This window comes from Vicugna pacos, unplaced genomic scaffold (assembly GCF_048564905.1).
Source record: "Vicugna pacos unplaced genomic scaffold, VicPac4 scaffold_20, whole genome shotgun sequence".
In the NCBI taxonomy this organism is placed as follows: domain Eukaryota; kingdom Metazoa; phylum Chordata; class Mammalia; order Artiodactyla; family Camelidae; genus Vicugna; species Vicugna pacos.
In genome coordinates this window covers 8,599,226-8,621,276 of record NW_027328741.1, presented here as the reverse complement: position 1 = coordinate 8,621,276, position 22,051 = coordinate 8,599,226, and the positions used below count along the sequence as shown (strand labels likewise).

At 42.6% G+C, this 22,051-nt stretch overlaps 1 protein-coding gene across 1 annotated transcript; it reads left to right on the top strand.

Moving 5' to 3' along the window:
* Positions 1-1,339: 1,339 nt before the first annotated feature.
* LOC140694093 (uncharacterized) lies at positions 1,340-14,440 on the top strand. The gene is made up of 4 exons (XM_072957535.1): positions 1,340-1,808; positions 3,185-3,754; positions 8,490-9,059; positions 13,800-14,440. The coding sequence occupies exons 1-4, from the start codon at positions 1,612-1,614 to the stop codon at positions 14,164-14,166; spliced, it is 1,704 nt and encodes a 567-aa protein (XP_072813636.1). The 5' UTR covers positions 1,340-1,611; the 3' UTR covers positions 14,167-14,440.
* The last annotated feature ends 7,611 nt before the right edge of the window (positions 14,441-22,051 follow it).

Below are 22,051 nucleotides of genomic sequence, written 5' to 3'. Positions count from 1 at the left end.
TTCCATGCCTTGTCTTACCCCAGGATTCAACTGCAATGTTTTCATTGGTTTGCACTTGCTTTCCTATGTCTGCTTCTGACCGAGGGTTTACTGTTCCCCTGTCTTCACATTCATTCACGCGTCCCTCTGCATTATTTGGTCTGCTTAGGACTGAACTTTAGCCCTGATATTATCTCATCCACTGAGTTTTCTGATACTATTTGTTTGGCCTTTAGGCTTTCTCTTCCCCTTTTCTGGTATTCTGCCTTTTATGATGCTGAGACACTGTTGTTCTTCAGTGTTTCCCTCACCTCCGTTTTCAATTTTTTCTCTGGATTGGGTTTTGCAGTCTATTTTTTTGAAAGCTTATCTTTTGGGCCTTCAATCTCTTTGGAGTTGAAAATGGTATTTCCTGTTTCTTTCACTGCACTTCTTCACCTCTACTGGTCAGGTAATATCAGGTATCTAATGTAGACTTCTAGGGCTTTGTTAAGTGAAAAATTTGGAATCTTGGCTCTATGCAATTCCATGGGATTTCTGTGAGGACTGTTTCTCCTAGACATTGATGCCATGTCCTGTTCCTGTGTTTGTTGTCTGGTATATCTCCAATTGCTGTTGTTGTCTTTATTGTGAAGAACACCCCATACTAGTTCGATTAGCATAACCGTAGTTTGATTAGGCTTATCTCACAAATCTAAAAGTGCACAGGACACTTCCTCTGGTGGAAATGAAGCTTCTAAAGGTTCTCAGCTCTGCATTCTGCTCCATGTCACTTTGGAGTGTTTCCAAAACTGCAAACTGAGAGTGCGCTTGTGCTTTGTAGTGCCACGGGAATGTCCCAATGAAACCAGTTCTTCCCAGAGCTTCTCTGCCTACAGAAACACCAGTGGAAGCATATCAATGGATGTCACACATCAGGGCCAGTGGAATGATCCCGCAGACCGACCTTGGTGTCCTCGGTGCCGTACCGTGCCGGTGCCATCCAAAATGGAGCATCTGCTTTGGGAGATAATGCTGAAGGAAATGCTTCATCTTCTCACGCTGTGGACTTGGACCACTGTTCCTTGACCTCTCATCCTTGTGGCACGGGTGCACGAAGGCAACCACAGAGCTGCTGCGTATCCTGTGCCTCAAACGAAACCATAATCCCAGCCCAGGTTTTGAATGTAGCAGATCCTAAGGCTTTTCATTCTGATTTCAAACCCAAAGCCACCTAGATCACTCAGACCAGATGCACTATATCTCTGATTCAGCCCCACACGTGCTCTATTGGCAAAATGCCCAATTGGTCCCTGGTCCTGCAGATGCACTGGGTGTGGCCATGGGACATATCGATAATCTCAACCGCGCGTGCCGGTGTGGTGGCCTTCTCACTGGGGTCACAGGTCGGTTTGCTCTCTTGATAGGACCCACCACATCCCACAACGCACTCCAGATCCCTGAGACTCAGCGTGTGCCATCATCCGTAGCCCTATCCCTCCCTGACCGCTGCCTCTGCTACGCCAAATTTGGCAGCTCGGATCTTGGTCTCAGAATCAACTGTGGGGATATTTTGCGCTGGTTTCTTTGAGTTCTGTCAGCCAAGCATCTGCTGTGCACTCTTCTAACACTCAGCGCATCACCTTCAATCCCATGTCTCCTGTCCGCTTGAGAGTGTGCGTCCAAGTTAAACAGAGTTTCACCTTTGCTGCTCCATCACCAGGGGTCAGACCCTGCACTGGTTTCCATTCCCTGCTTTGCCTTCTCCTGCTTCCAGGGGTTCTGAGGCCTTATCCTGTCTGTGGAAGTAACAGACCTCTCTTCGGCAAGTGTCCTGTGCCAAGGGCTGGGTGAGTGGATGTTTCCATTGCTGTGTACATGGGAGCGAGTGAGCGCAGTTTGCACTGCTTCTCTGCCAACTGGGCATCGATGAATCACCACTTTCCAGATACAGTTCCCAGATATGTGATTTTTGTTTAGCTCTTTGTTTCTATACAGCCGTGGTGGGAGGGATTTTCCGAAGACTCCAGTTTTGACATTGTGTTGATATCTCATTTGCAGCCTTTAAAAAGTTTAATAGATATGATTTCCATGTTTTGAGAGTTATACGAAAATGAAGTTAGTTTTTGAAACATTCTAAATCGACCTAGAAGCCAGACTTGTCAATTTCGGTAACATTTTGTCAGTTCTAAGGAAAACATAGACAGATAGAATGCAAAGTAGCAGTCCACACTGTAAAAGGGGTCATGTCAACTCTTTACTGTTGAAGCCTCCGAAACCAACAGGAACCATGAAATAGCTATTGGAAACATGATATAACCCCCAACCTTGGTTTCACTTGTGCCTGTGGTGCCCTTTACTCCCAATGACACCTACTGGCCAATGTTGGCATTTCAAGGGGTAACATCCCTCTCTAGGAAAATACAAGAGGATTCAAACCAAATATATATATTTAGGTTTGAATCCAAAATCACCTAGAGGCATTATAGCTTTGAGAACCCTGCTGCAGCTATGCTAGTCTATTGAGAACCAGGTGTTCTTCTATCAGTGATGAGAACGCTTAATCATCCGATCATGTTGGGTAAAGCAATTTAACGCAACCGAGTCTGCACCCCCATGATATAGTGCCCACGGGGGCTTGACTCAATGAAAGAATGTCCACATAAGCTGTGTCTTTAATGTCATTGGCGACTTTTACAGTTCCGTTCACTACCTGACTTATAATATTTACCTATACTGTCTTGAAAAACTGAGGCCAAATACATATACAAGTGCAGTCAAAGATTCCCCTCACTTACCACACTCCCTTCACCCCAGAGAAGACACAAACCCAGCATTTGCTGAATCTAGCGGAAGGCCATCGTTTCTTTGTGTGAGATAATTATTCATATCCTATCTATTTCAGTCGAGACTTTTTGACCTTTAAGGAGTTCACTGTTGTTCACAGAGTGTAAAGCTGGAGGAACTCTGATTCGAGGAGGGGCTTGCCCTTCTCGTACTGGCTTCATTGCAGCTCAGGTACTGATCCTTCCAAATGGATGCCTGAGTGGAGGGGAGGGAAGAGCAAGGGCTTGTTAGCTAGGCCCAAACCTGGGAAAAGGCTTACCTGGGCTTGGTGCACTTTGGTCTGAATGGCTTGGAAATGCCCCTTGGGACGTGTGGATGCTCACGACTTCTTCCAAGAACATGAGCGTTTTGATCACCTCTGCCATTTCTTCTCTTTTAGATGTCAGGGATCTTGGACCCGTTCTTGGAGCAGAGAATTGAGGAACTTCCTCAAGTCCACGTTGGCACTCCGTATGTTTCTGCCACTATCAGCGAGGTTCAATGGCTCTCATGAATGTCTTTCGAGCCTGGTATCCTCTACAGCTGTCTCCAGGCCAGTAATCTCCATTGTAGCAGAACATCTCTCATCAATGTGTTCGCATCTCTCCTCAATCCGTGCAGCCAGCTTTTCGGCCAGCTTCTCTTCGTATCTCCCATACAGTCGACTTCAACAGGAGTGGGCATTTCTGAAAGTACCTCGGAGCCTCACCAGTAAGCTGATGGCAGGCAGATCTTCCACTGTCTGCCCTTTCAGGTTCTGGAAACTGACCCGTGAACTCAGGTCTTTGGGCAGCAGCAGTATCTCGAACTTACACAGCTTCCCGGACCAAAGACCTAAGCTAAGCTCCACAGAGGGCGGCAGCCCCTCCATCACACTGATCCACCCACAGAACTCTGCCCGGTTACCTAGGATCCACCGGCCACAACAAGCCTCGCGGTACACACCAACATTCCACCTGGAATCCAACCGGTAACTGCCATCCCCAATGGCTGCTGCATCTTGTCAGTGTTGGGGGAGGGGCTGCATCCGACGAGAGGTTCCTAAGCTAAATGTGATTCTACCCACTAGCGTCCCATGGGCCTCTGTTCTTCCCTCTTTCCTTTTCTTCAGATCTGTATGCACAGTACCAACGGAGGCAAGTGTGTCCATTTTCAGTTGATGGGTTCACACGTCTTTAAACTTTCTAACAGTTCACAGTACACAGAGACCCTCTAAAGGAAACTTATGTTCCTGTAATTTCCGTACACCCGGAATACATATCCGTCGGTTGATTTCTGCTGAAGCACCCGCACTCTCAGGACATGGATCCATTGGTTCCATGGGGGCTGAAATTCCTAGAAATGAAACCAACCCCAATGTGCACTTTACTGTCTGTCTCTTTTGCTCTTAGTACACTTTTGCAGAGCTACTTGTCTTTGTTAAAGGCTTATGCCATTTCTTCTCGAAGTAGGGTTTTATATGGCATTCATTCATCCTGTTGGAAGACTTGCAAGTCTATATCACGGACTAGGAATCCATTTGACTCCAAATCGGCATTTGGGTTAGGTCACGATATGCTCTTATTAATCAACATTCATGAATATAAATGAACGCCTCTGATTTCCGAATAGAAGTGTGCTGAGTACATGCAAGCAGCGACACTGGGTCGATGCGTACTGAATGATCCTTGACATCACCTTGAGTATTTCCTTTGGAATAATCATGGTTCCCTAGTTATATGTCAGCCAACCGTACCCTTTGGGTGCATGTTTGTTTGTTTGATTTTTGTTGGTCTGCTTCTCGTTTGTTTTGCAAACACGTCAGGCCATGCATCTCTCCGTTCGCTTCAAACAGAGAGTCATATAAGCTGATTCACTTAAGATAGTGCTTCCAATCACCTATGATTTCCTGCTTCCCTCTCCCATCTTTAGGGTATTGATAACCTCCTTGCCTTCTTCTGGTTTCTTCTTTGCCACTCATGCTCTCCTTGCATTTCCAATAATGGTTTTCTTCTTTCCATTTCATCTTGCTGCTTTTCCATTCAGGGGAGAATGCACAACCTTTCTTGTAGGATAAGTTTCGAACTGCTGAATTCTTTTAAGATTTGCCGGTCTGTGGAATTCTCTAGCTCTGCCGTTATTAGAAATGGCGGTCATGTGGCCTAGGCTACCCTAGATGGCAGCATTTTGCCCTTCAGGTTATGGTCTATGTCCTGGCACTCCTCCCTGTCCTGCAATATTGCTGCCGATATATCAGCTGAAACCCCTCTGGAGGTTCTCTTGTGACTAAGTTGCTTTCCTCCAGGCGCATTTTAAATCCCTGGGATGCTCATGAACTTCGTTGATTTGAATCATACAGCTGCTGGTAGGTCTATTGGGGTTCCAGCTACTTTGGACGCTGTGTACTTCCTGAATTCGCATAGATGATTCTTTCTAGGCTTTCAGCAAGTTTCAGTCTGATTTTTCTACATATAACTTTTCAGACATTTTTTGTTACTTTTTCTCTTGCTTTTCCATCTGAGACTCTTATGAATCCTAGTCTTCCATGCCTTGTCTTACCCCAGGATTCAACTGCAATGTTTTCATTGGTTTGCACTTGCTTTCCTATGTCTGCTTCTGACCGAGGGTTTACTGTTCCCCTGTCTTCACATTCATTCACGCGTCCCTCTGCATTATTTGGTCTGCTTAGGACTGAACTTTAGCCCTGATATTATCTCATCCACTGAGTTTTCTGATACTATTTGTTTGGCCTTTAGGCTTTCTCTTCCCCTTTTCTGGTATTCTGCCTTTTATGATGCTGAGACACTGTTGTTCTTCAGTGTTTCCCTCACCTCCGTTTTCAATTTTTTCTCTGGATTGGGTTTTGCAGTCTATTTTTTTGAAAGCTTATCTTTTGGGCCTTCAATCTCTTTGGAGTTGAAAATGGTATTTCCTGTTTCTTTCACTGCACTTCTTCACCTCTACTGGTCAGGTAATATCAGGTATCTAATGTAGACTTCTAGGGCTTTGTTAAGTGAAAAATTTGGAATCTTGGCTCTATGAAATTCCATGGGATTTCTGTGAGGACTGTTTCTCCTAGACATTGATGCCATGTCCTGTTCCTGTGTTTGTTGTCTGGTATATCTCCAATTGCTGTTGTTGTCTTTATTGTGAAGAACACCCCATACTAGTTCGATTAGCATAACCGTAGTTTGATTAGGCTTATCTCACAAATCTAAAAGTGCACAGGACACTTCCTCTGGTGGAAATGAAGCTTCTAAAGGTTCTCAGCTCTGCATTCTGCTCCATGTCACTTTGGAGTGTTTCCAAAACTGCAAAATGAGAGTGCGCTTGTGCTTTGTAGTGCCACGGGAATGTCCCAATGAAACCAGTTCTTCCCAGAGCTTCTCTGCCTACAGAAACACCAGTGGAAGCATATCAATGGATGTCACACATCAGGGCCAGTGGAATGATCCCGCAGACCGACCTTGGTGTCCTCGGGGCCGTACCGTGCCGGTGCCATCCAAAATGGAGCATCTGCTTTTGGGAGATAATGCTGAAGGAAATGCTTCATCTTCTCACACTGTGGACTTGGACCACTCTTACTTGTCCTCTCATCTTTGTGGCACGGGTGCACGAAGGCAACCACAGAGCTGCTGCGTATCCTGTGCCTCAAACGAAACCATAATCCCAGCCCAGTTTATGAATGTAGCAGATCCTAAGGCTTTTCATTCTGATTTCAAACCCAAGGCCACCTAGATCACTCAGACCAGATGCACTATATCTCTGATTCAGCCCCACACGTGCTCTATTGGCAAAATGCCCAATTGGTCCCTGGTCCTGCAGATGCACTGGGTGTGGCCATGGGACATATTGATAAACTCAACCGCGCGTGCCGGTGTGGTGGCCTTCTCACTGGGGTCACAGGTCGGTTTGCTCTCTTGATAGGACCCACCACATCCCACAACGCACTCCAGATCCCTGAGACTCAGCGTGTGCCATCATCCGTAGCCCTATCCCTCCCTGACCGCTGCCTCTGCTACGCCAAATTTGGCAGCTCGGATCTTGGTCTCAGAATCAACAGTGGGGATATTTTGCGCTGGTTTCTTTGAGTTCTGTCAGCCAAGCATCTGCTGTGCACTCTTCTAACACTCAGCGCATCACCTTCAATCCCATGTCTCCTGTCCGCTTGAGAGTGTGCGTCCAAGTTAAACAGAGTTTCACCTTTGCTGCTCCATCACCAGGGGTCAGACCCTGCACTGGTTTCCATTCCCTGCTTTGCCTTCTCCTGCTTCCAGGGGTTCTGAGGCCTTATCCTGTCTGTGGAAGTAACAGACCTCTCTTCGGCAAGTGTCCTGTGCCAAGGGCTGGGTGAGTGGATGTTTCCATTGCTGTGTACATGGGAGCGAGTGAGCGCAGTTTGCACTGCTTCTCTGCCAACTGGGCATCGATGAATCACCATTTTCCAGATACAGTTCCCAGATATGTGATTTTTGTTTAGCTCTTTGTTTCTATACAGCCGTGGTGGGAGGGATTGTCCGAAGACTCCAGTTTTGACATTGTGTTGATATCTCATTTGCAGCCTTTAAAAAGTTTAATAGATATGATTTCCATGTTTTGAGAGTTATACGAAAATGAAGTTAGTTTTTGAAACATCCTAAATCGACCTAGAAGCCAGACTTTTCAATTTCGGTAACATTTTGTCAGTTCTAAGGAAAACATAGACAGATAGAATGCAAAGTAGCAGTCCAAACTGTAAAAGGGTTCATGTCAACTCTTTACTGTTGAAGCCTCCGAAACCAACAGGAACCATGAAATAGCTATTGGAAACATGATATAACCCCCAACCTTGGTTTCACTTGTGCCTGTGGTGCCCTTTACTCCCAATGACACCTACTGGCCAATGTTGGCATTTCAAGGGGTAACATCCCTCTCTAGGAAAATACAAGAGGATTCAAACCAAATATATATATTTAGGTTTGAATCCAAAATCACCTAGAGGCATTATAGCTTTGAGAACCCTGCTGCAGCTATGCTAGTCTATTGAGAACCAGGTGTTCTTCTATCAGTGATGAGAACGCTTAATCATCCGATCATGTTGGGTAAAGCAATTTAACGCAACCGAGTCTGCACCCCCATGATATAGTGCCCACGGGGGCTTGACTCAATGAAAGAATGTCCACATAAGCTGTGTCTTTAATGTCATTGGTGACTTTTACAGTTCCGTTCACTACCTGACTTATAATATTTACCTATACTGTCTTGAAAAACTGAGGCCAAATACATATACAAGTGCAGTCAAAGATTCCCCTCACTTACCACACTCCCTTCACCCCAGAGAAGACACAAACCCAGCATTTGCTGAATCTAGCGGAAGGCCATCGTTTCTTTGTGTGAGATAATTATTCATATCCTATCTATTTCAGTCGAGACTTTTAGACCTTTAAGGAGTTCACTGTTGTTCACAGAGTGTAAAGCTGGAGGAACTCTGATTCGAGGAGGGGCTTGCCCTTCTCGTACTGGCTTCATTGCAGCTCAGGTACTGATCCTTCCAAATGGATGCCTGAGTGGAGGGGAGGGAAGAGCAAGGGCTTGTTAGCTAGGCCCAAACCTGGGAAAAGGCTTACCTGGGCTTGGTGCACTTTGGTCTGAATGGCTTGGAAATGCCCCTTGGGACGTGTGGATGCTCACGACTTCTTCCAAGAACATGAGCGTTTTGATCACCTCTGCCATTTCTTCTCTTTTAGATGTCAGGTATCTTGGACCCGTTCTTGGAGCAGAGAATTGAGGAACTTCCTCAAGTCCACGTTGGCACTCCGTATGTTTCTGCCAGTATCAGCGAGGTTCAATGGCTCTCATGAATGTCTTTCGAGCCTGGTATCCTCTACAGCTGTCTCCAGGCCAGTAATCTCCATTGTAGCAGAACATCTCTCATCAATGTGTTCGCATCTCTCCTCAATCCGTGCAGCCAGCTTTTCGGCCAGCTTCTCTTCGTATCTCCCATACAGTCGACTTCAACAGGAGTGGGCATTTCTGAAAGTACCTCGGAGCCTCACCAGTAAGCTGATGGCAGGCAGATCTTCCACTGTCTGCCCTTTCAGGTTCTGGAAACTGACCCGTGAACTCAGGTCTTTGGGCAGCAGCAGTATCTCGAACTTACACAGCTTCCCGGACCAAAGACCTAAGCTAAGCTCCACAGAGGGCGGCAGCCCCTCCATCACACTGATCCACCCACAGAACTCTGCCCGGTTACCTAGGATCCAACAGCCACAACAAGCCTCGCGGTACACACCAACATTCCACCTGGAATCCAACCGGTAAATGCCATCCCCAATGGCTGCTGCATCTTGTCAGTGTTGGGGGAGGGGCTGCATCCGACGAGAGGTTCCTAAGCTAAATGTGATTCTACCCACTAGCGTCCCATGGGCCTCTGTTCTTCCCTCTTTCCTTTTCTTCAGATCTGTATGCACAGTACCAACGGAGGCAAGTGTGTCCATTTTCAGTTGATGGGTTCACACGTCTTTAAACTTTCTAACAGTTCACAGTACACAGAGACCCTCTAAAGGAAACTTATGTTCCTGTAATTTCCGTACACCCGGAATACATATCCGTCGGTTGATTTCTGCTGAAGCACCCGCACTCTCAGGACATGGATCCATTGGTTCCATGGGGGCTGAAATTCCTAGAAATGAAACCAACCCCAATGTGCACTTTACTGTCTGTCTCTTTTGCTCTTAGTACACTTTTGCAGAGCTACTTGTCTTTGTTAAAGGCTTATGCCATTTCTTCTCGAAGTAGGGTTTTATATGGCATTCATTCATCCTGTTGGAAGACTTGCAAGTCTATATCACGGACTAGGAATCCATTTGATTCCAAATCGGCATTTGGTTTAGGTCACGATATGCTCTTATTAATCAACATTCACGAATATAAATGCACGCCTCTGATTTCCGAATACCAGTGTGCTGAGTACATGCAAGCAGCGACACTGGGTCGATGCGTACTGAATGATCCTTGACATCACCTTGAGTATTTCCTTTGGAATAATCATGGTTCCCTAGTTATATTTCAGCCAACCGTACCCTTTGGGTGCATGTTTGTTTGTTTGATTTTTATTGGTCTGCTTCTCGTTTGTTTTGCAAACACGTCAGGCCATGCATCTCTCCGTTCGCTTCAAACAGAGAGTCATATAAGCTGAATCACTTAAGATAGTGCTTCCAATCACCTATGATTTCCTGCTTCCCTCTCCCATCTTTAGGGTATTGATATCCTCCTTGCCTTCTTCTGGTTTCTTCTTTGCCACTCATGCTCTCCTTGCAATTCCAATAATGGTTTTCTTCTTTCCATTTCATCTTGCTGCTTTTCCATTCAGGGGAGAATGCACAACCTTTCTTGTAGGATAAGTTTCGAACTGCTGAATTCTTTTAAGATTTGCCGGTCTGTGGAATTCTCTAGCTCTGCCGTTATTAGAAATGGCGGTCATGTGGCCTAGGCTACCCTAGATGGCAGCATTTTGCCCTTCAGGTTATGGCCTATGTCCTGGCACTCCTCCCTGTCCTGCAATATTGCTGCCGATATATCAGCTGAAACCCCTCTGGAGGTTCTCTTGTGACTATGTTGCTTTCCTCCAGGCGCATTTTAAATCCCTGGGATGCTCATGAACTTCGTTGATTTGAATCATACAGCTGCTGGTAGGTCTATTGGGGTTCCAGCTACTTTGGACGCTGTGTACTTCCTGAATTCGCATAGATGATTCTTTCTAGGCTTTCAGCAAGTTTCAGTCTGATTTTTCTACATATAACTTTTCAGACATTTTTTGTTACTTTTTCTCTTGCTTTTCCATCTGAGACTCTTATGAATCCTAGTCTTCCATGCCTTGTCTTACCCCAGGGTTCAACTGCAATGTTTTCATTGGTTTGCACTTGCTTTCCTATGTCTGCTTCTGACCGAGGGTTTACTGTTCCCCTGTCTTCACATTCATTCACGCGTCCCTCTGCATTATTTGGTCTGCTTAGGACTGAACTTTAGCCCTGATATTATCTCATCCACTGAGTTTTCTGATACTATTTGTTTGGACTTTAGGCTTTCTCTTCCCCTTTTCTGGTATTCTGCCTTTTATGATTCTGAGACACTGTTGTTCTTCAGTGTTTCCCTCACCTCCGTTTTCAATTTTTTCTCTGGATTGCGTTTTGCAGTCTAGGTTTTTGAAAGCTTATCTTTTGGGCCTTCAATCTCTTTGGAGTTGAAAATGGTATTTCCTGTTTCTTTCACTGCACTTCTTCACCTCTACTGGTCAGGTAATATCAGGTATCTAATGTAGACTTCTAGGGCTTTGTTAAGTGAAAAATTTGGAATCTTGGCTCTATGCAATTCCATGGGATTTCTGTGAGGACTGTTTCTCCTAGACATTGATGCCATGTCCTGTTCCTGTGTTTGTTGTCTGGTATATCTCCAATTGCTGTTGTTGTCTTTATTGTGATGAACACCCCATAATATTTCGATTAGCAGAACCGTAGTTTGATTACGCTTATCTCGCAATTCTAAAAGTGCACAGGACACTTCCTCTGGTGGAAATGAAACTTCTAAAGGTTCTCAGCTCTGCATTCTGCTCCATGTCACTTTGGAGTGTTTCCAAAACTGCAAACTGAGAGTGCGCTTGTGCTTTGTAGTGCCACGGGAATGTCCCAATGTAACCAGTTCTTCCCAGAGCCTCTCTGCCTACAGAAACACCAGTGGAAGCATATCATTGGATGTCACACATCAGAGCCAGTGGAATGATCCCGCAGACCGACCTTGGTGTCCTCGGTGCCGTACCGTGCCGGTGCCATCCAAAATGGGGCATCTGCTTTTGGGAGATAATGCTGAAGGAAATGCTTCATCTTCTCACGCTGTGGACTTGGACCACTCTTCCTTGTCCTCTCATCCTTGTGGCACGGGTGCACGAAGGCAACCACAGAGCTGTTGCGTATCCTGTGCCTCAAACCAAACCATAATCCCAGCCCAGGATTTGAATGTAGCAGATCCTAAGGCTTTTCATTCTGATTTCAAACCCAAGGCCACCTCCACCTAGATCACTCTGACCAGATGCACGATATCTCTGATTCAGCCCCACACGTGCTCTATTGGCCAAATGCCCAATTGGTCCCTGGTCCTGCAGATGCACTGGGTGTGGCCATGGGACATATCGATAATCTCAACCGCGCGTGCCGGTGTGGTGGCCTTCTCATTGGGGTCACAGGTCTGTTTGCTCTCTTGATAGGACCCACCACATCCCACAACGCACTCCAGATCCCTGAGACTCAGCGTGTGCCATCATCCGTAGCCCTATCCCTCCCTGACCGCTGCCTCTGCTACGCCAAATTTGGCAGCTCGGATCTTGGTCTCAGAATCAACTGTGGGGATATTTTGCGCTGGTTTCTTTGAGTTCTGTCAGCCAAGCATCTGCTGTGCACTCTTCTAACACTCAGCTCATCACCTTCAATCCCATGTCTCCTGTCCGCTTGAGAGTGTGCGTCCAAGTTAAACAGAGTTTCACCTTTGCTGCTCCATCACCAGGGGTCAGACCCTGCACTGGTTTCCATTCCCTGCTTTGCCTTCTCCTGCTTCCAGGGGTTCTGAGGCCTTATCCTGTCTGTGGAAGTAACAGACCTCTCTTCGGCAAGTGTCCTGTGCCAAGGGCTGGGTGAGTGGATGTTTCCATTGCTGTGAACATGGGAGCGAGTGAGCGCAGTTTGCACTGTTTCTCTGCCAACTGGGCATCGATGAATCACCACTTTCCAGATACACTTCCCAGATATGTGATTTTTGTTTATCTCTTTGTTTCTATACAGCCGTGGTGGGAGGGATTGTCCGAAGACTCCAGTTTTGACATTGTGTTGATATCTCATTTGCAGCCTTTAAAAAGTTTAATAGATACGATTTCCATGTTTTGAGATTTATACGAAAATGAAGTTAGTTTTTGAAACATCCTAAATCGACCTAGAAGCCAGACTTGTCAATTTCGGTAACATTTTGTCAGTTCTAAGGAAAACATAGACAGATAGAATGCAAAGTAGCAGTCCAAACTGTAAAAGGGGTCATGTCAACTCTTTACTGTTGAAGCCTCCGAAACCAACAGGAACCATGAAATAGCTATTGGAAACATGATATAACCCCCAACCTTGGTTTCACTTGTGCCTGTGGTGCCCTTTACTCCCAATGACACCTACTGGCCATTGTTGGCATTTTAAGGGGTAACATCCCTCTCTAGGAAAATACAAGAGGATTCAAACCAAATATATATATTTAGGTTTGAATTCAAAATCACCTAGAGGCATTATAGCTTTGAGAACCCTGCTGCAGCTATGCTAGTCTATTGAGAACCAGGTGTTCTTCTATCAGTGATGAGAACGCTTAATCATCCGATCATGTTGGGTAAAGCAATTTAACGCAACCTAGTCTGCACCCCCATGATATAGTGCCCACGGGGGCTTGACTCAATGAAAGAATGTCCACATAAGCTTTGTCTTTAATGTCATTGGCGACTTTTACAGTTCCGTTCACTACCTGACTTATAATATTTACCTATACTGCCGTGAAAAACTGAGTCCAAATACATATACAAGTGCAGTCAAAGTTTCCCCTCACTTAGCACACTCCCTTCACCCCAGAGAAGACACAAACCCAGCATTTGCTGAATCTAGCGGAAGGCCATCGTTTCTTTGTGTGAGATAATTATTCATATCCTATCTATTTCAGTCGAGACTTTTAGACCTTTAAGGAGTTCACTGTTGTTCACAGAGTGTAAAGCTGGAGGAACTCTGATTCGAGGAGGGGCTTGCCCTTCTCGTACTGGCTTCATTGCAGCTCAGGTACTGATCCTTCCAAATGGATGCCTGAGTGGAGGGGAGGGAAGAGCAAGTGCTTGTTATCTAGGCCCAAACCTGGGAAAAGGCTTACCTGGGCTTGGTGCACTTTGGTCTGAATGGCTTGGAAATGCCCCTTGGGACGTGTGGATGCTCATGACCTCTTCCAAAACATGAGCGTTTTGATCACCTCTGCCATTTCTTCTCTTTTAGATGTCAGGTATCTTGGACCCGTTCTTGGAGCAGAGAATTGAGGGACTTCCTCAAGTCCACGTTGGCACTCCGTATGTTTCTGCCAGTATCAGCGAGGTTCAATAGGTCTCATGAATGTCTTTCGAGCCTGGTATCCTCTACAGCTGTCTCCAGGCCAGTAATCTCCATTGTAGCAGAACATCTCTCATCAATGTGTTCGCATCTCTCCTCAATCCGTGCAGCCAGCTTTTCGGCCAGCTTCTCTTCGTATCTCCCATACAGTCGACTTCAACAGGAGTGGGCATTTCTGAAAGTACCTCGGAGCCTCACCAGTAAGCTGATGACAGGCAGATCTTCCACTGTCTGCCATTTCAGTTCTGGAAACTGACCCGTGAACTCAGGTCTTTGGGCAGCAGCAGTATCTCGAACTGACACAGCTTCCCTGACCAAAGACCTAAGCTAAGCTCCACAGAGGGCGGCAGCCCCTCCATCACACTGATCCACCCACAGAACTCTGCCCGGTTACCTAGGATCCACCGGCCACAACAAGCCTCGCGGTACACACCAACATTCCACCTGGAATCCAACCGGTAACTGCCATCCCCAATGGCTGCTGCATCTTGTCAGTGCTGGGGGAGGGGCTGCATCCGACGAGAGGTTCCTAAGCTAAATGTGATTCTACCCACTAGCGTCCCATGGGCCTCTGTTCTTTCCTCTTTTTTTCTTCTGATCTGTATGCACAGTACCAACGGAGGCAAGTGTGTCCATTTTCAGTTGATGGGTTCACACGTCTTTAAACTTTCTAACAGTTCACAGTACACAGAGACCCTGTAAAGGAAATTTATGTTCCTGTCATATCCGTACACCCGGAATACATATCCGTCGGATGATTTCTGCTGAAACACCCGCACTCTCAGGACATGGATCCATTGGTTCCATGGGGGCTGAAATTCTTAGAAATGATACCAACCCCAATGTGCACTTTTCCTGTCTGTCTCTTTTGCTCTTAGTTCACTTTTCCTGAGCTCATGTCTTTGTTAAGTCCTTATGCCATTTCTTCTCGAAGTAGGGTTTTATATGGCATTCATTCATCCTGTTGGAAGACTTGCAAGTCTATATCACGGACTAGGAATCCATTTGACTCCAAATCGGCATTTGGTTTAGGTCACGATATGCTCTTATTAATCAACATTCACGAATATAAATGCACGCCTCTGATTTCCGAATACCAGTGTGCTGAGTACATGCAAGCAGCGATACTGGGTCGATGCGTACTGAGTGATCCTTGACATTACCTTGAGTATTTCCTTTTGCATAATCATGGTTCCCTTGGTATATGTCAGCCAACCGTACCCTTTGGGTGCATGTTTGTTTGTTTGATTTTTGTTTGTCTGCTTCTCGTTTGTTTTGCAATCACGTCAGGCCATGCATCTCTCCGTTCGCTTCAAACAGAGGGTCATATAAGCTGATTCACTTAAGATAGTGCTTCCAATCACCTATGATTTCCTGCTTCCCTCTCCCATCTTTAGGGTATTGATGTCCTCCTTGCCTTCTTCTGGTTTCTTCTTCGCCACTATTGCTCTTCTTGCATTTCCAATAATGGTTTTCTTCTTTCCATTTCATCTTGCTGCTTTTCTATTCAGGGGAGAATTCACAACCTTTCTTGTAGGATAAGTTTCGGACTGCTGAATTCTGTTAACATTTGCCTGTCTGTGGAATTCTCTAGCTCTGCCGTTATTAGAAATGGCGGTCAGGTGGCCTAGGCTACCCTAGATGGCAGCATTTTGCCCTTCAGGTTATGGCCTATTTCCTGGCACTCCTCCCTGTCCTGCAATATTACTGCTGATATATCAGCTGAAACCTCTCTGGAGGTTCTCTTGTGAATATGTTGCTTTCCTCCAGGCGCATTTTAAATCCCTGGGATGCTCATGAACTTCGTTGATTTGAATCATACAGCTGCTGGTAGGTCTATTGGGATTCCACCTCCTTTGGACGCTGTGTACTTCCTGAATTCGCATAGATGATTCTTTCTAGGCTTTCACCAAGTTTCAGTCTGATTTTTCTACAGATATCTTTTCAGACATTTTTTGTTTCTTTACCTCTTGCTTTTCCATCTGGGACTCTTACGAATCCTAGTCTTTCATGCCTTGCCTTACCCCAGGATTCAACATCAATGTTTTCATTGTTTTGTACTTGCTTTCCTATGTCTGCTTCTGACCGAGGGATTTATGTTCCCCTGTCTTCACATTCATTCACGCGTCCCTCTGCATTATCTAGTTTGCTTAGTACTGAATTTTAGCCCTGATATTGTCTCATCCATTGAATTTCCTGTTATTATTTCTCTCGTCTTTAGTCTTTCTCTTCCCCTTTTCTGGTATTCTGCCTTTTATGATTCTGATTCACTGTTGTTCTTCAGTGTTTCCCTCACCTCCGTTTTCAATACTTGCTCTGGATAGCATTTTGCAGTCTAGTTGTTTGAAAGCTTATCTTTTGGGCCTTCAGTCTCTTTGGAACTGAAAATGGTACTTCCTGTATATTTTGCTTTACTTCTTCACCTCTACTGGTCTGGTAATATCCGGTATCTAATGTAGAATTCTAGGGCTATGTTAAGTGAAAACATTGGAATCTTGGGTCTATGCAATTCCATGGGATTTTGTGAGGACAATTTCTCCTAGACATTGATGCTATGTCCTGTTTCTGTGTTTGTTGTCTAGTATATCTCCAATTGCTTTTGTTGCCTTTGTTGTGATGAACACCCCATATTATTTCGATTAGCATAACCTCACTTTGATTACGCTTATCTCACAATTCTGAAAGTGCACAGCACACTTCCTCTGGTGGAAATGAAGCTTCTAAAGGTTCTCAGCTCTGCATTCTGCTCTTTTCATTTTGGAGTGTTTCCAATACTGCAAACTGAGAGTGCGCTTGTGCTTTATAGTGCCACGGAAATGTCCCAATGAAACCAGTTCTTCCCAGAGCTTCTCTGCCTACAGAAACACCAGTGGAAACATTCCAATGGATGTTATACATCAGGGTCTTCTGGAATGATACGGCAGACCGACCTTAGTGTCCTCGTTGTTGTACCGTGCCGGTGCCAATCAAACTGTAGCATCTGCTTTTGGGAGATTATGCTGAAGTAAATGCTTCATCTTCTCATGCTTTGGCCTTTGTCCACTCTTCCTTGTCTTCTCATCCTTGTGGCACGCCTGCACGAAAACAACCGCAGAGCTGTTGTGCATCCTGTGCCTCAAACCAAACCATAATCCCAGCCCAGGTTATGAATGTAGCAGTTCTTCTCCCCAAACCAGTATATATATTCTTTTCCTGTACACATGGAACATTTTCTTAGAATGATTATCTACTCAGGCAAATTTGAAACCTCTACAAAGTTAAGAAGATAAAAATTATTTTAAGCATCTTTTCTGAGAATAATACCATGAAACTCGAATTCAGTCACTGAATAACTGTGAGAAAATATCAAAGCATGTACATTAAAAATTGTGATTCTTTGCCAAGGTGGGGAGGTGATGAAGTAAAAGAAGAAATTAAAAAATATCTTGACCATTATGACAAAACACTTCACAAAGTCTATTGAATGCAGTTAAAGGAGGCTTAAGAGGGACGTTCAAAGTGACACGGCCCTCTTCAATGTAGAAAAGCAATTACAAATAAATAATCTTACGTTCTATGTAAACTAATCATGTAAAGTTTAGTAAAATAGTCAAAAGTCAGCAGAAAGTGGGAAATAAGTAAGATCAAGGAAGAAAGATTTGAAATATGATTGAAAATTAGAACAAAATCAATCAAACTCTTTTTTGAAATAGCAAACAAAATTGACAAACTCTGGACAGACTCACCAACAAGAAAAGAGTGAGAACACAATTAACATAAGAATTGAAAATGGAGAAACTGAAACGTGTACAACAAATTTGCATAATATCCTAAGTGAATACCATGAGCAAATGTATGAAAACAAACTGGATAACCAGGAAATAATGGAGAAGTTTTTGGAAATATTCAGCCCACCTATATTGCATCAAGAAATAATTAACCATTTGAACAGACCAATAACCAGAAATCGAATAGAATTATCAATAAAATAAAAAATCTCTGCATACAAATTCAGACCCAAATAACTTCACTTCGGAATTTGACCAAACATACAAAGAATAATACATATCAGTCCTCCTCAAACTCTTCACAAAGATTGATATAGAGAGAGTACTCCCAAACTCACACTGTAAGGCCAACTTCAATCTGATACCGAAACCAGACAAAGACACTACCCCAAGAGAAATCTATACACAAATATCATTGATATACATTAATGTAAATGTCCTTAAGAAATTATTACAAACAGAATCCAACAGCATGAAAAAAGATTTTACACCATAGTCATGTTAGGTTGATCCCAGGAACAAAAGGATGGTTTATCATATGTAAATCAATCAATCAATTGTGATACACCGTATCAACAACAGTGAGGAGAAAAAACCACATGATCATCTCAGTAGATGCAGAGAAAGCATTTGATTAAATTTAACACCTATTTGCAATAAAAGTTCTTATCACAGTGGGAATAGAGGGACCATATCTCAACATAATAAAAGCTAATTATGACAAATATATAGCCAGCAAAATATTCAATTGTGAAAAACTGAAATCTTCCCAGAAAATCCTTAGACAAGACAAAGTTGCCCATTCTCACAATTTCAATTCAATATTGTCTTGGAATTCCTAGTCACAACGATAAGGCAAGAAAAAGAAATTAAATGTTCAGACTGGAAAAAAAGAGGTAAATTTTCACAATATGCACACATGACACTATATATAGAAAAATATAAAAACTTCACAAAAAATTACTTAGGCTAAAAAAGGAACTGGGTAATGTACCCAGATTAAGGTACAAATACCAATTGCATTTCTTTACACTATCATTGAATCAACAGGAAAACAAACTGTAGAACAACCGCTTTAATAACTGCAATGAAAATAATAAAATGCTTAAGAATAAATATGACCAGAGAGGTGAATGAATTATACATGGAGAACTAGAAAACATTGATTGAGGAAATCAAAAAACATTTGAAGAATTGAAAAGATACTCAATGGTCTTGTAATGGAATAAACATTATGGTTAAAATGGTCACAATGCCCAAGGCAATCCACAGACTTAATGTGATTTCCTATCAAATTATGCAAAATATTTCTTTTAAGGACTGAAACAAATGATGCTAAGATTTACATAGAGTCATAAAAGATCCATAATTTCCAAAGCAATATTAAAGAAAAAGAAAGAGGCTGGAAGAATAAACCACCAGGTCTCCATAGAGTATTGCAGAGTTACAATAATCAAAATGACATGATATTGGTACAGAAATAGGCATATGGACCAATGGAACAGAATAGAGGGCCTCGGAATAAATCTACAGGCCTATGTTCAATTAATCTTTGACAGAGTAGAAAGGAAAATGACAAAGAAAGACGATCCCTTCACCAACTGGCGTTGGGAAAACTGGATAGCAGCATGCAGAGCAATGGAGTTAGAACACTCCACAACTCCATACACAAGAATAAACTCAAAATGCCTTGAAGACTTAAATGAAAGGCAAGACACAGTTAATCTCCTAGAAGAAAATGTAGGCAAAACACTCTGAGATATATCTCAGCAATGATCTCCTAGAAGAACCTACCTATGTAATGCATGTAAGAGCAAAATTAATAAATGGAACCTAATTAAACTTATAAGCTTTTGCACAGCAAAGGGAACCATAAACAATGCAAAATGACAAACAACAGGATTAAAGAAAATATTTAGAAGTGATGCAACTGACAAAGTCTTAATTTCTAAAATATGAAGACTTCATACATCCTAATAGTAATAAAAAAAACCAAGAAACCCAATCTGAAAATGGGCAGAAGCCCTAAACAAGCCATTCTCCAATAGAGACACACAAATGCCACATACAAATATGAAAAAGAAAATTGCCCACTATCATTATCAGAGAAGGGTTATTCAAAACTATAATGAAGTATCACCTCACATTAGTCACAATGGCCATCATTCAAAAGTCCACAAACATTAAATGCTGGGGTAGCTGTGGAGAAAGTGAACCCTCCTACACTTTTGGAAGGAATGTAGTTTGGTTCAGTCATTGTGGAAACCAGGATGGGGATTCCTCAAAAGAATGAAAATAGACTTAATATACGATCCAGCAATTCCACTTCTGGGTATATATCAAAGGGAACCCTAATTCAAAAAGATACCTGCACCACAATGTTCTTCGCAGTGCTATAAACAACAGCCACGGCATGGAAACAACATAATTCCCAAAAACAGATGACAGTATTCAGAAATTATGTCGTATTTATACAATGGAATAATATTCTGCAATGAAAAATGATAAAACAATGACATTTGCAGCAAAATGGATGTTCCCAAAAAGTGTCATTCTAATTGAAGTTAGATAGAAAGAGAAAGAAAAATAATACAAGACATGACATATGTGGAACCTTAGAAAATATTTGGATGAGAACACTATGATTTCATCTACAAAACTGAAACACACTCGCAGATCTACTAAACAATTTTATGATTACTGTGGAAAGGGGCTGTGAGAGAATATATTTGGGAGCTGTAAATTTATAAATGTTATCCACTATATATAAAAATAGATTTTTTCAAAATTTCTCTTGTAAGACACAGGGCAATAAGTTAAATATCGTGAGGTAACGTTTAATAGGCACTCAATAATATACGTGTACGGGACACTGTGTTATACACCACAGATTGACACATTGTAAATGGCAGTAATTCAATGATAAATAAATGAAAAAATATGTAAATAAATAAATAAATAAATAATAACTAAATAAAAAATATATAATAATAAATGAAATATAAAGATACACAATACTTAACTTTACAACTCAAGAATCTAGAAAACAACAGAAAAAATAAAGAAGAAAATTGAATGAATGGGAGTAAGGCAAATAACAACAGAAACAACTGAAAAGATGAAAAAGAAAATACCTAAGTCTGATTCTTTTCAACATAAACTGGACAAATTTTATGTTGGCTAAGAAAATAAAGACTCAAATAAAATTAGAAATTAAAGAGAAGATATTACCACTGATGTTGTAGAAATGCAAAGCATCATAAGAAATTACCACTAGTCAACGATTTGAGTGACTTAGAACAAAAGACAAATTCCCAGAAACATATGTCTTCCAATCCTGAATCAAGAAGAAATTAGAAAGTAAAATAGAGCAAAAGTGTGTTTGAGTAAATCAATAATCCAAACTTCCCAAACCAGAAAAAATTTACAAGACTAATTTACTGGTGAATTCTGTCATATATTTGAAATCAAATTTTCACCAATTCTTCCCCAAATCTTCCCAGAATTTGAAGGGTGTGAAAGATTCCAAACATGTTTTATGATGCGAGATTTTTTGCACTAAAATGCTACAAAGGACATTAGATGTAATATATGCAATATTATCCCTGATGAACATATGTGCCAAAATTCTCAACGAAAAACAAGCAAAATGAATTCAACAACACATTTAATGTATCATACACATACATAGGTAAAGGGATTTATCCCTTGGTTTAACAATACTTCAAAATATTCAAATCAATAAAGGTGACATGCCACACTAATAGAATGAGAAATAAAACTCACAATCGTCTCAAAAGATGCAGAAAGAGTATTGTATACAATGCAACATCCTTTTATGATACTCCTAACAAATTAAATTAACCCTGTCACTGGCACGATATCATTCACACACAAACACTGTGTGGAGAGAAGCGAAGCATTTCTCTGTTTATTGATTCTTAGAAGAAGGGTGTATATAGGACTTGCACAATGACTCACATATCATCTAAGTTATAACAATGAAAATAATCTTAAGCTATTTATGTCCCCATGCTCCAGCAGTAAGCGCAGGTTGGTAAATGATCAAGGATTGTTTTAAAGTTCATCATGGAACTTCATTAAGTAGGCCACCTCTTATCCAGCCGACTTTGCCTGTCTTAGGTTGTCCTCCTCTGAGGATCTCGCCCAGCATTGGCTATCCAGTCACCATACTGGATATATCCAGCCTTGATATGTGAATTCCTCACAGCTTGTTTATCAGTTCAGCCCATGGGCTTATTCTCTAGAGCCTTCAGACAGGGGCCTACAAATTCGACATCCCTTGACAGAAAAATGGCTGATGAAAATTTGATGTATATATGCAATGGAATCAATATTTTGCATTCCTATCAA

Coding starts and splice junctions, on each gene's coding strand:
- LOC140694093 (XM_072957535.1), top strand. CDS start 1,612: ATGTCTCCTGTCCGCTTGAGAGTGTGCGTCCAAGTTAAACAGAGTTTC. Junction 1,809..3,184: donor TGTCCTGTGCCAAGGGCTGG/GTGAGTGGATGT, acceptor CTTCTCTTTTAG/ATGTCAGGGATCTTGGACCC. Junction 3,755..8,489: donor TTCCACCTGGAATCCAACCG/GTAACTGCCATC, acceptor CTTCTCTTTTAG/ATGTCAGGTATCTTGGACCC.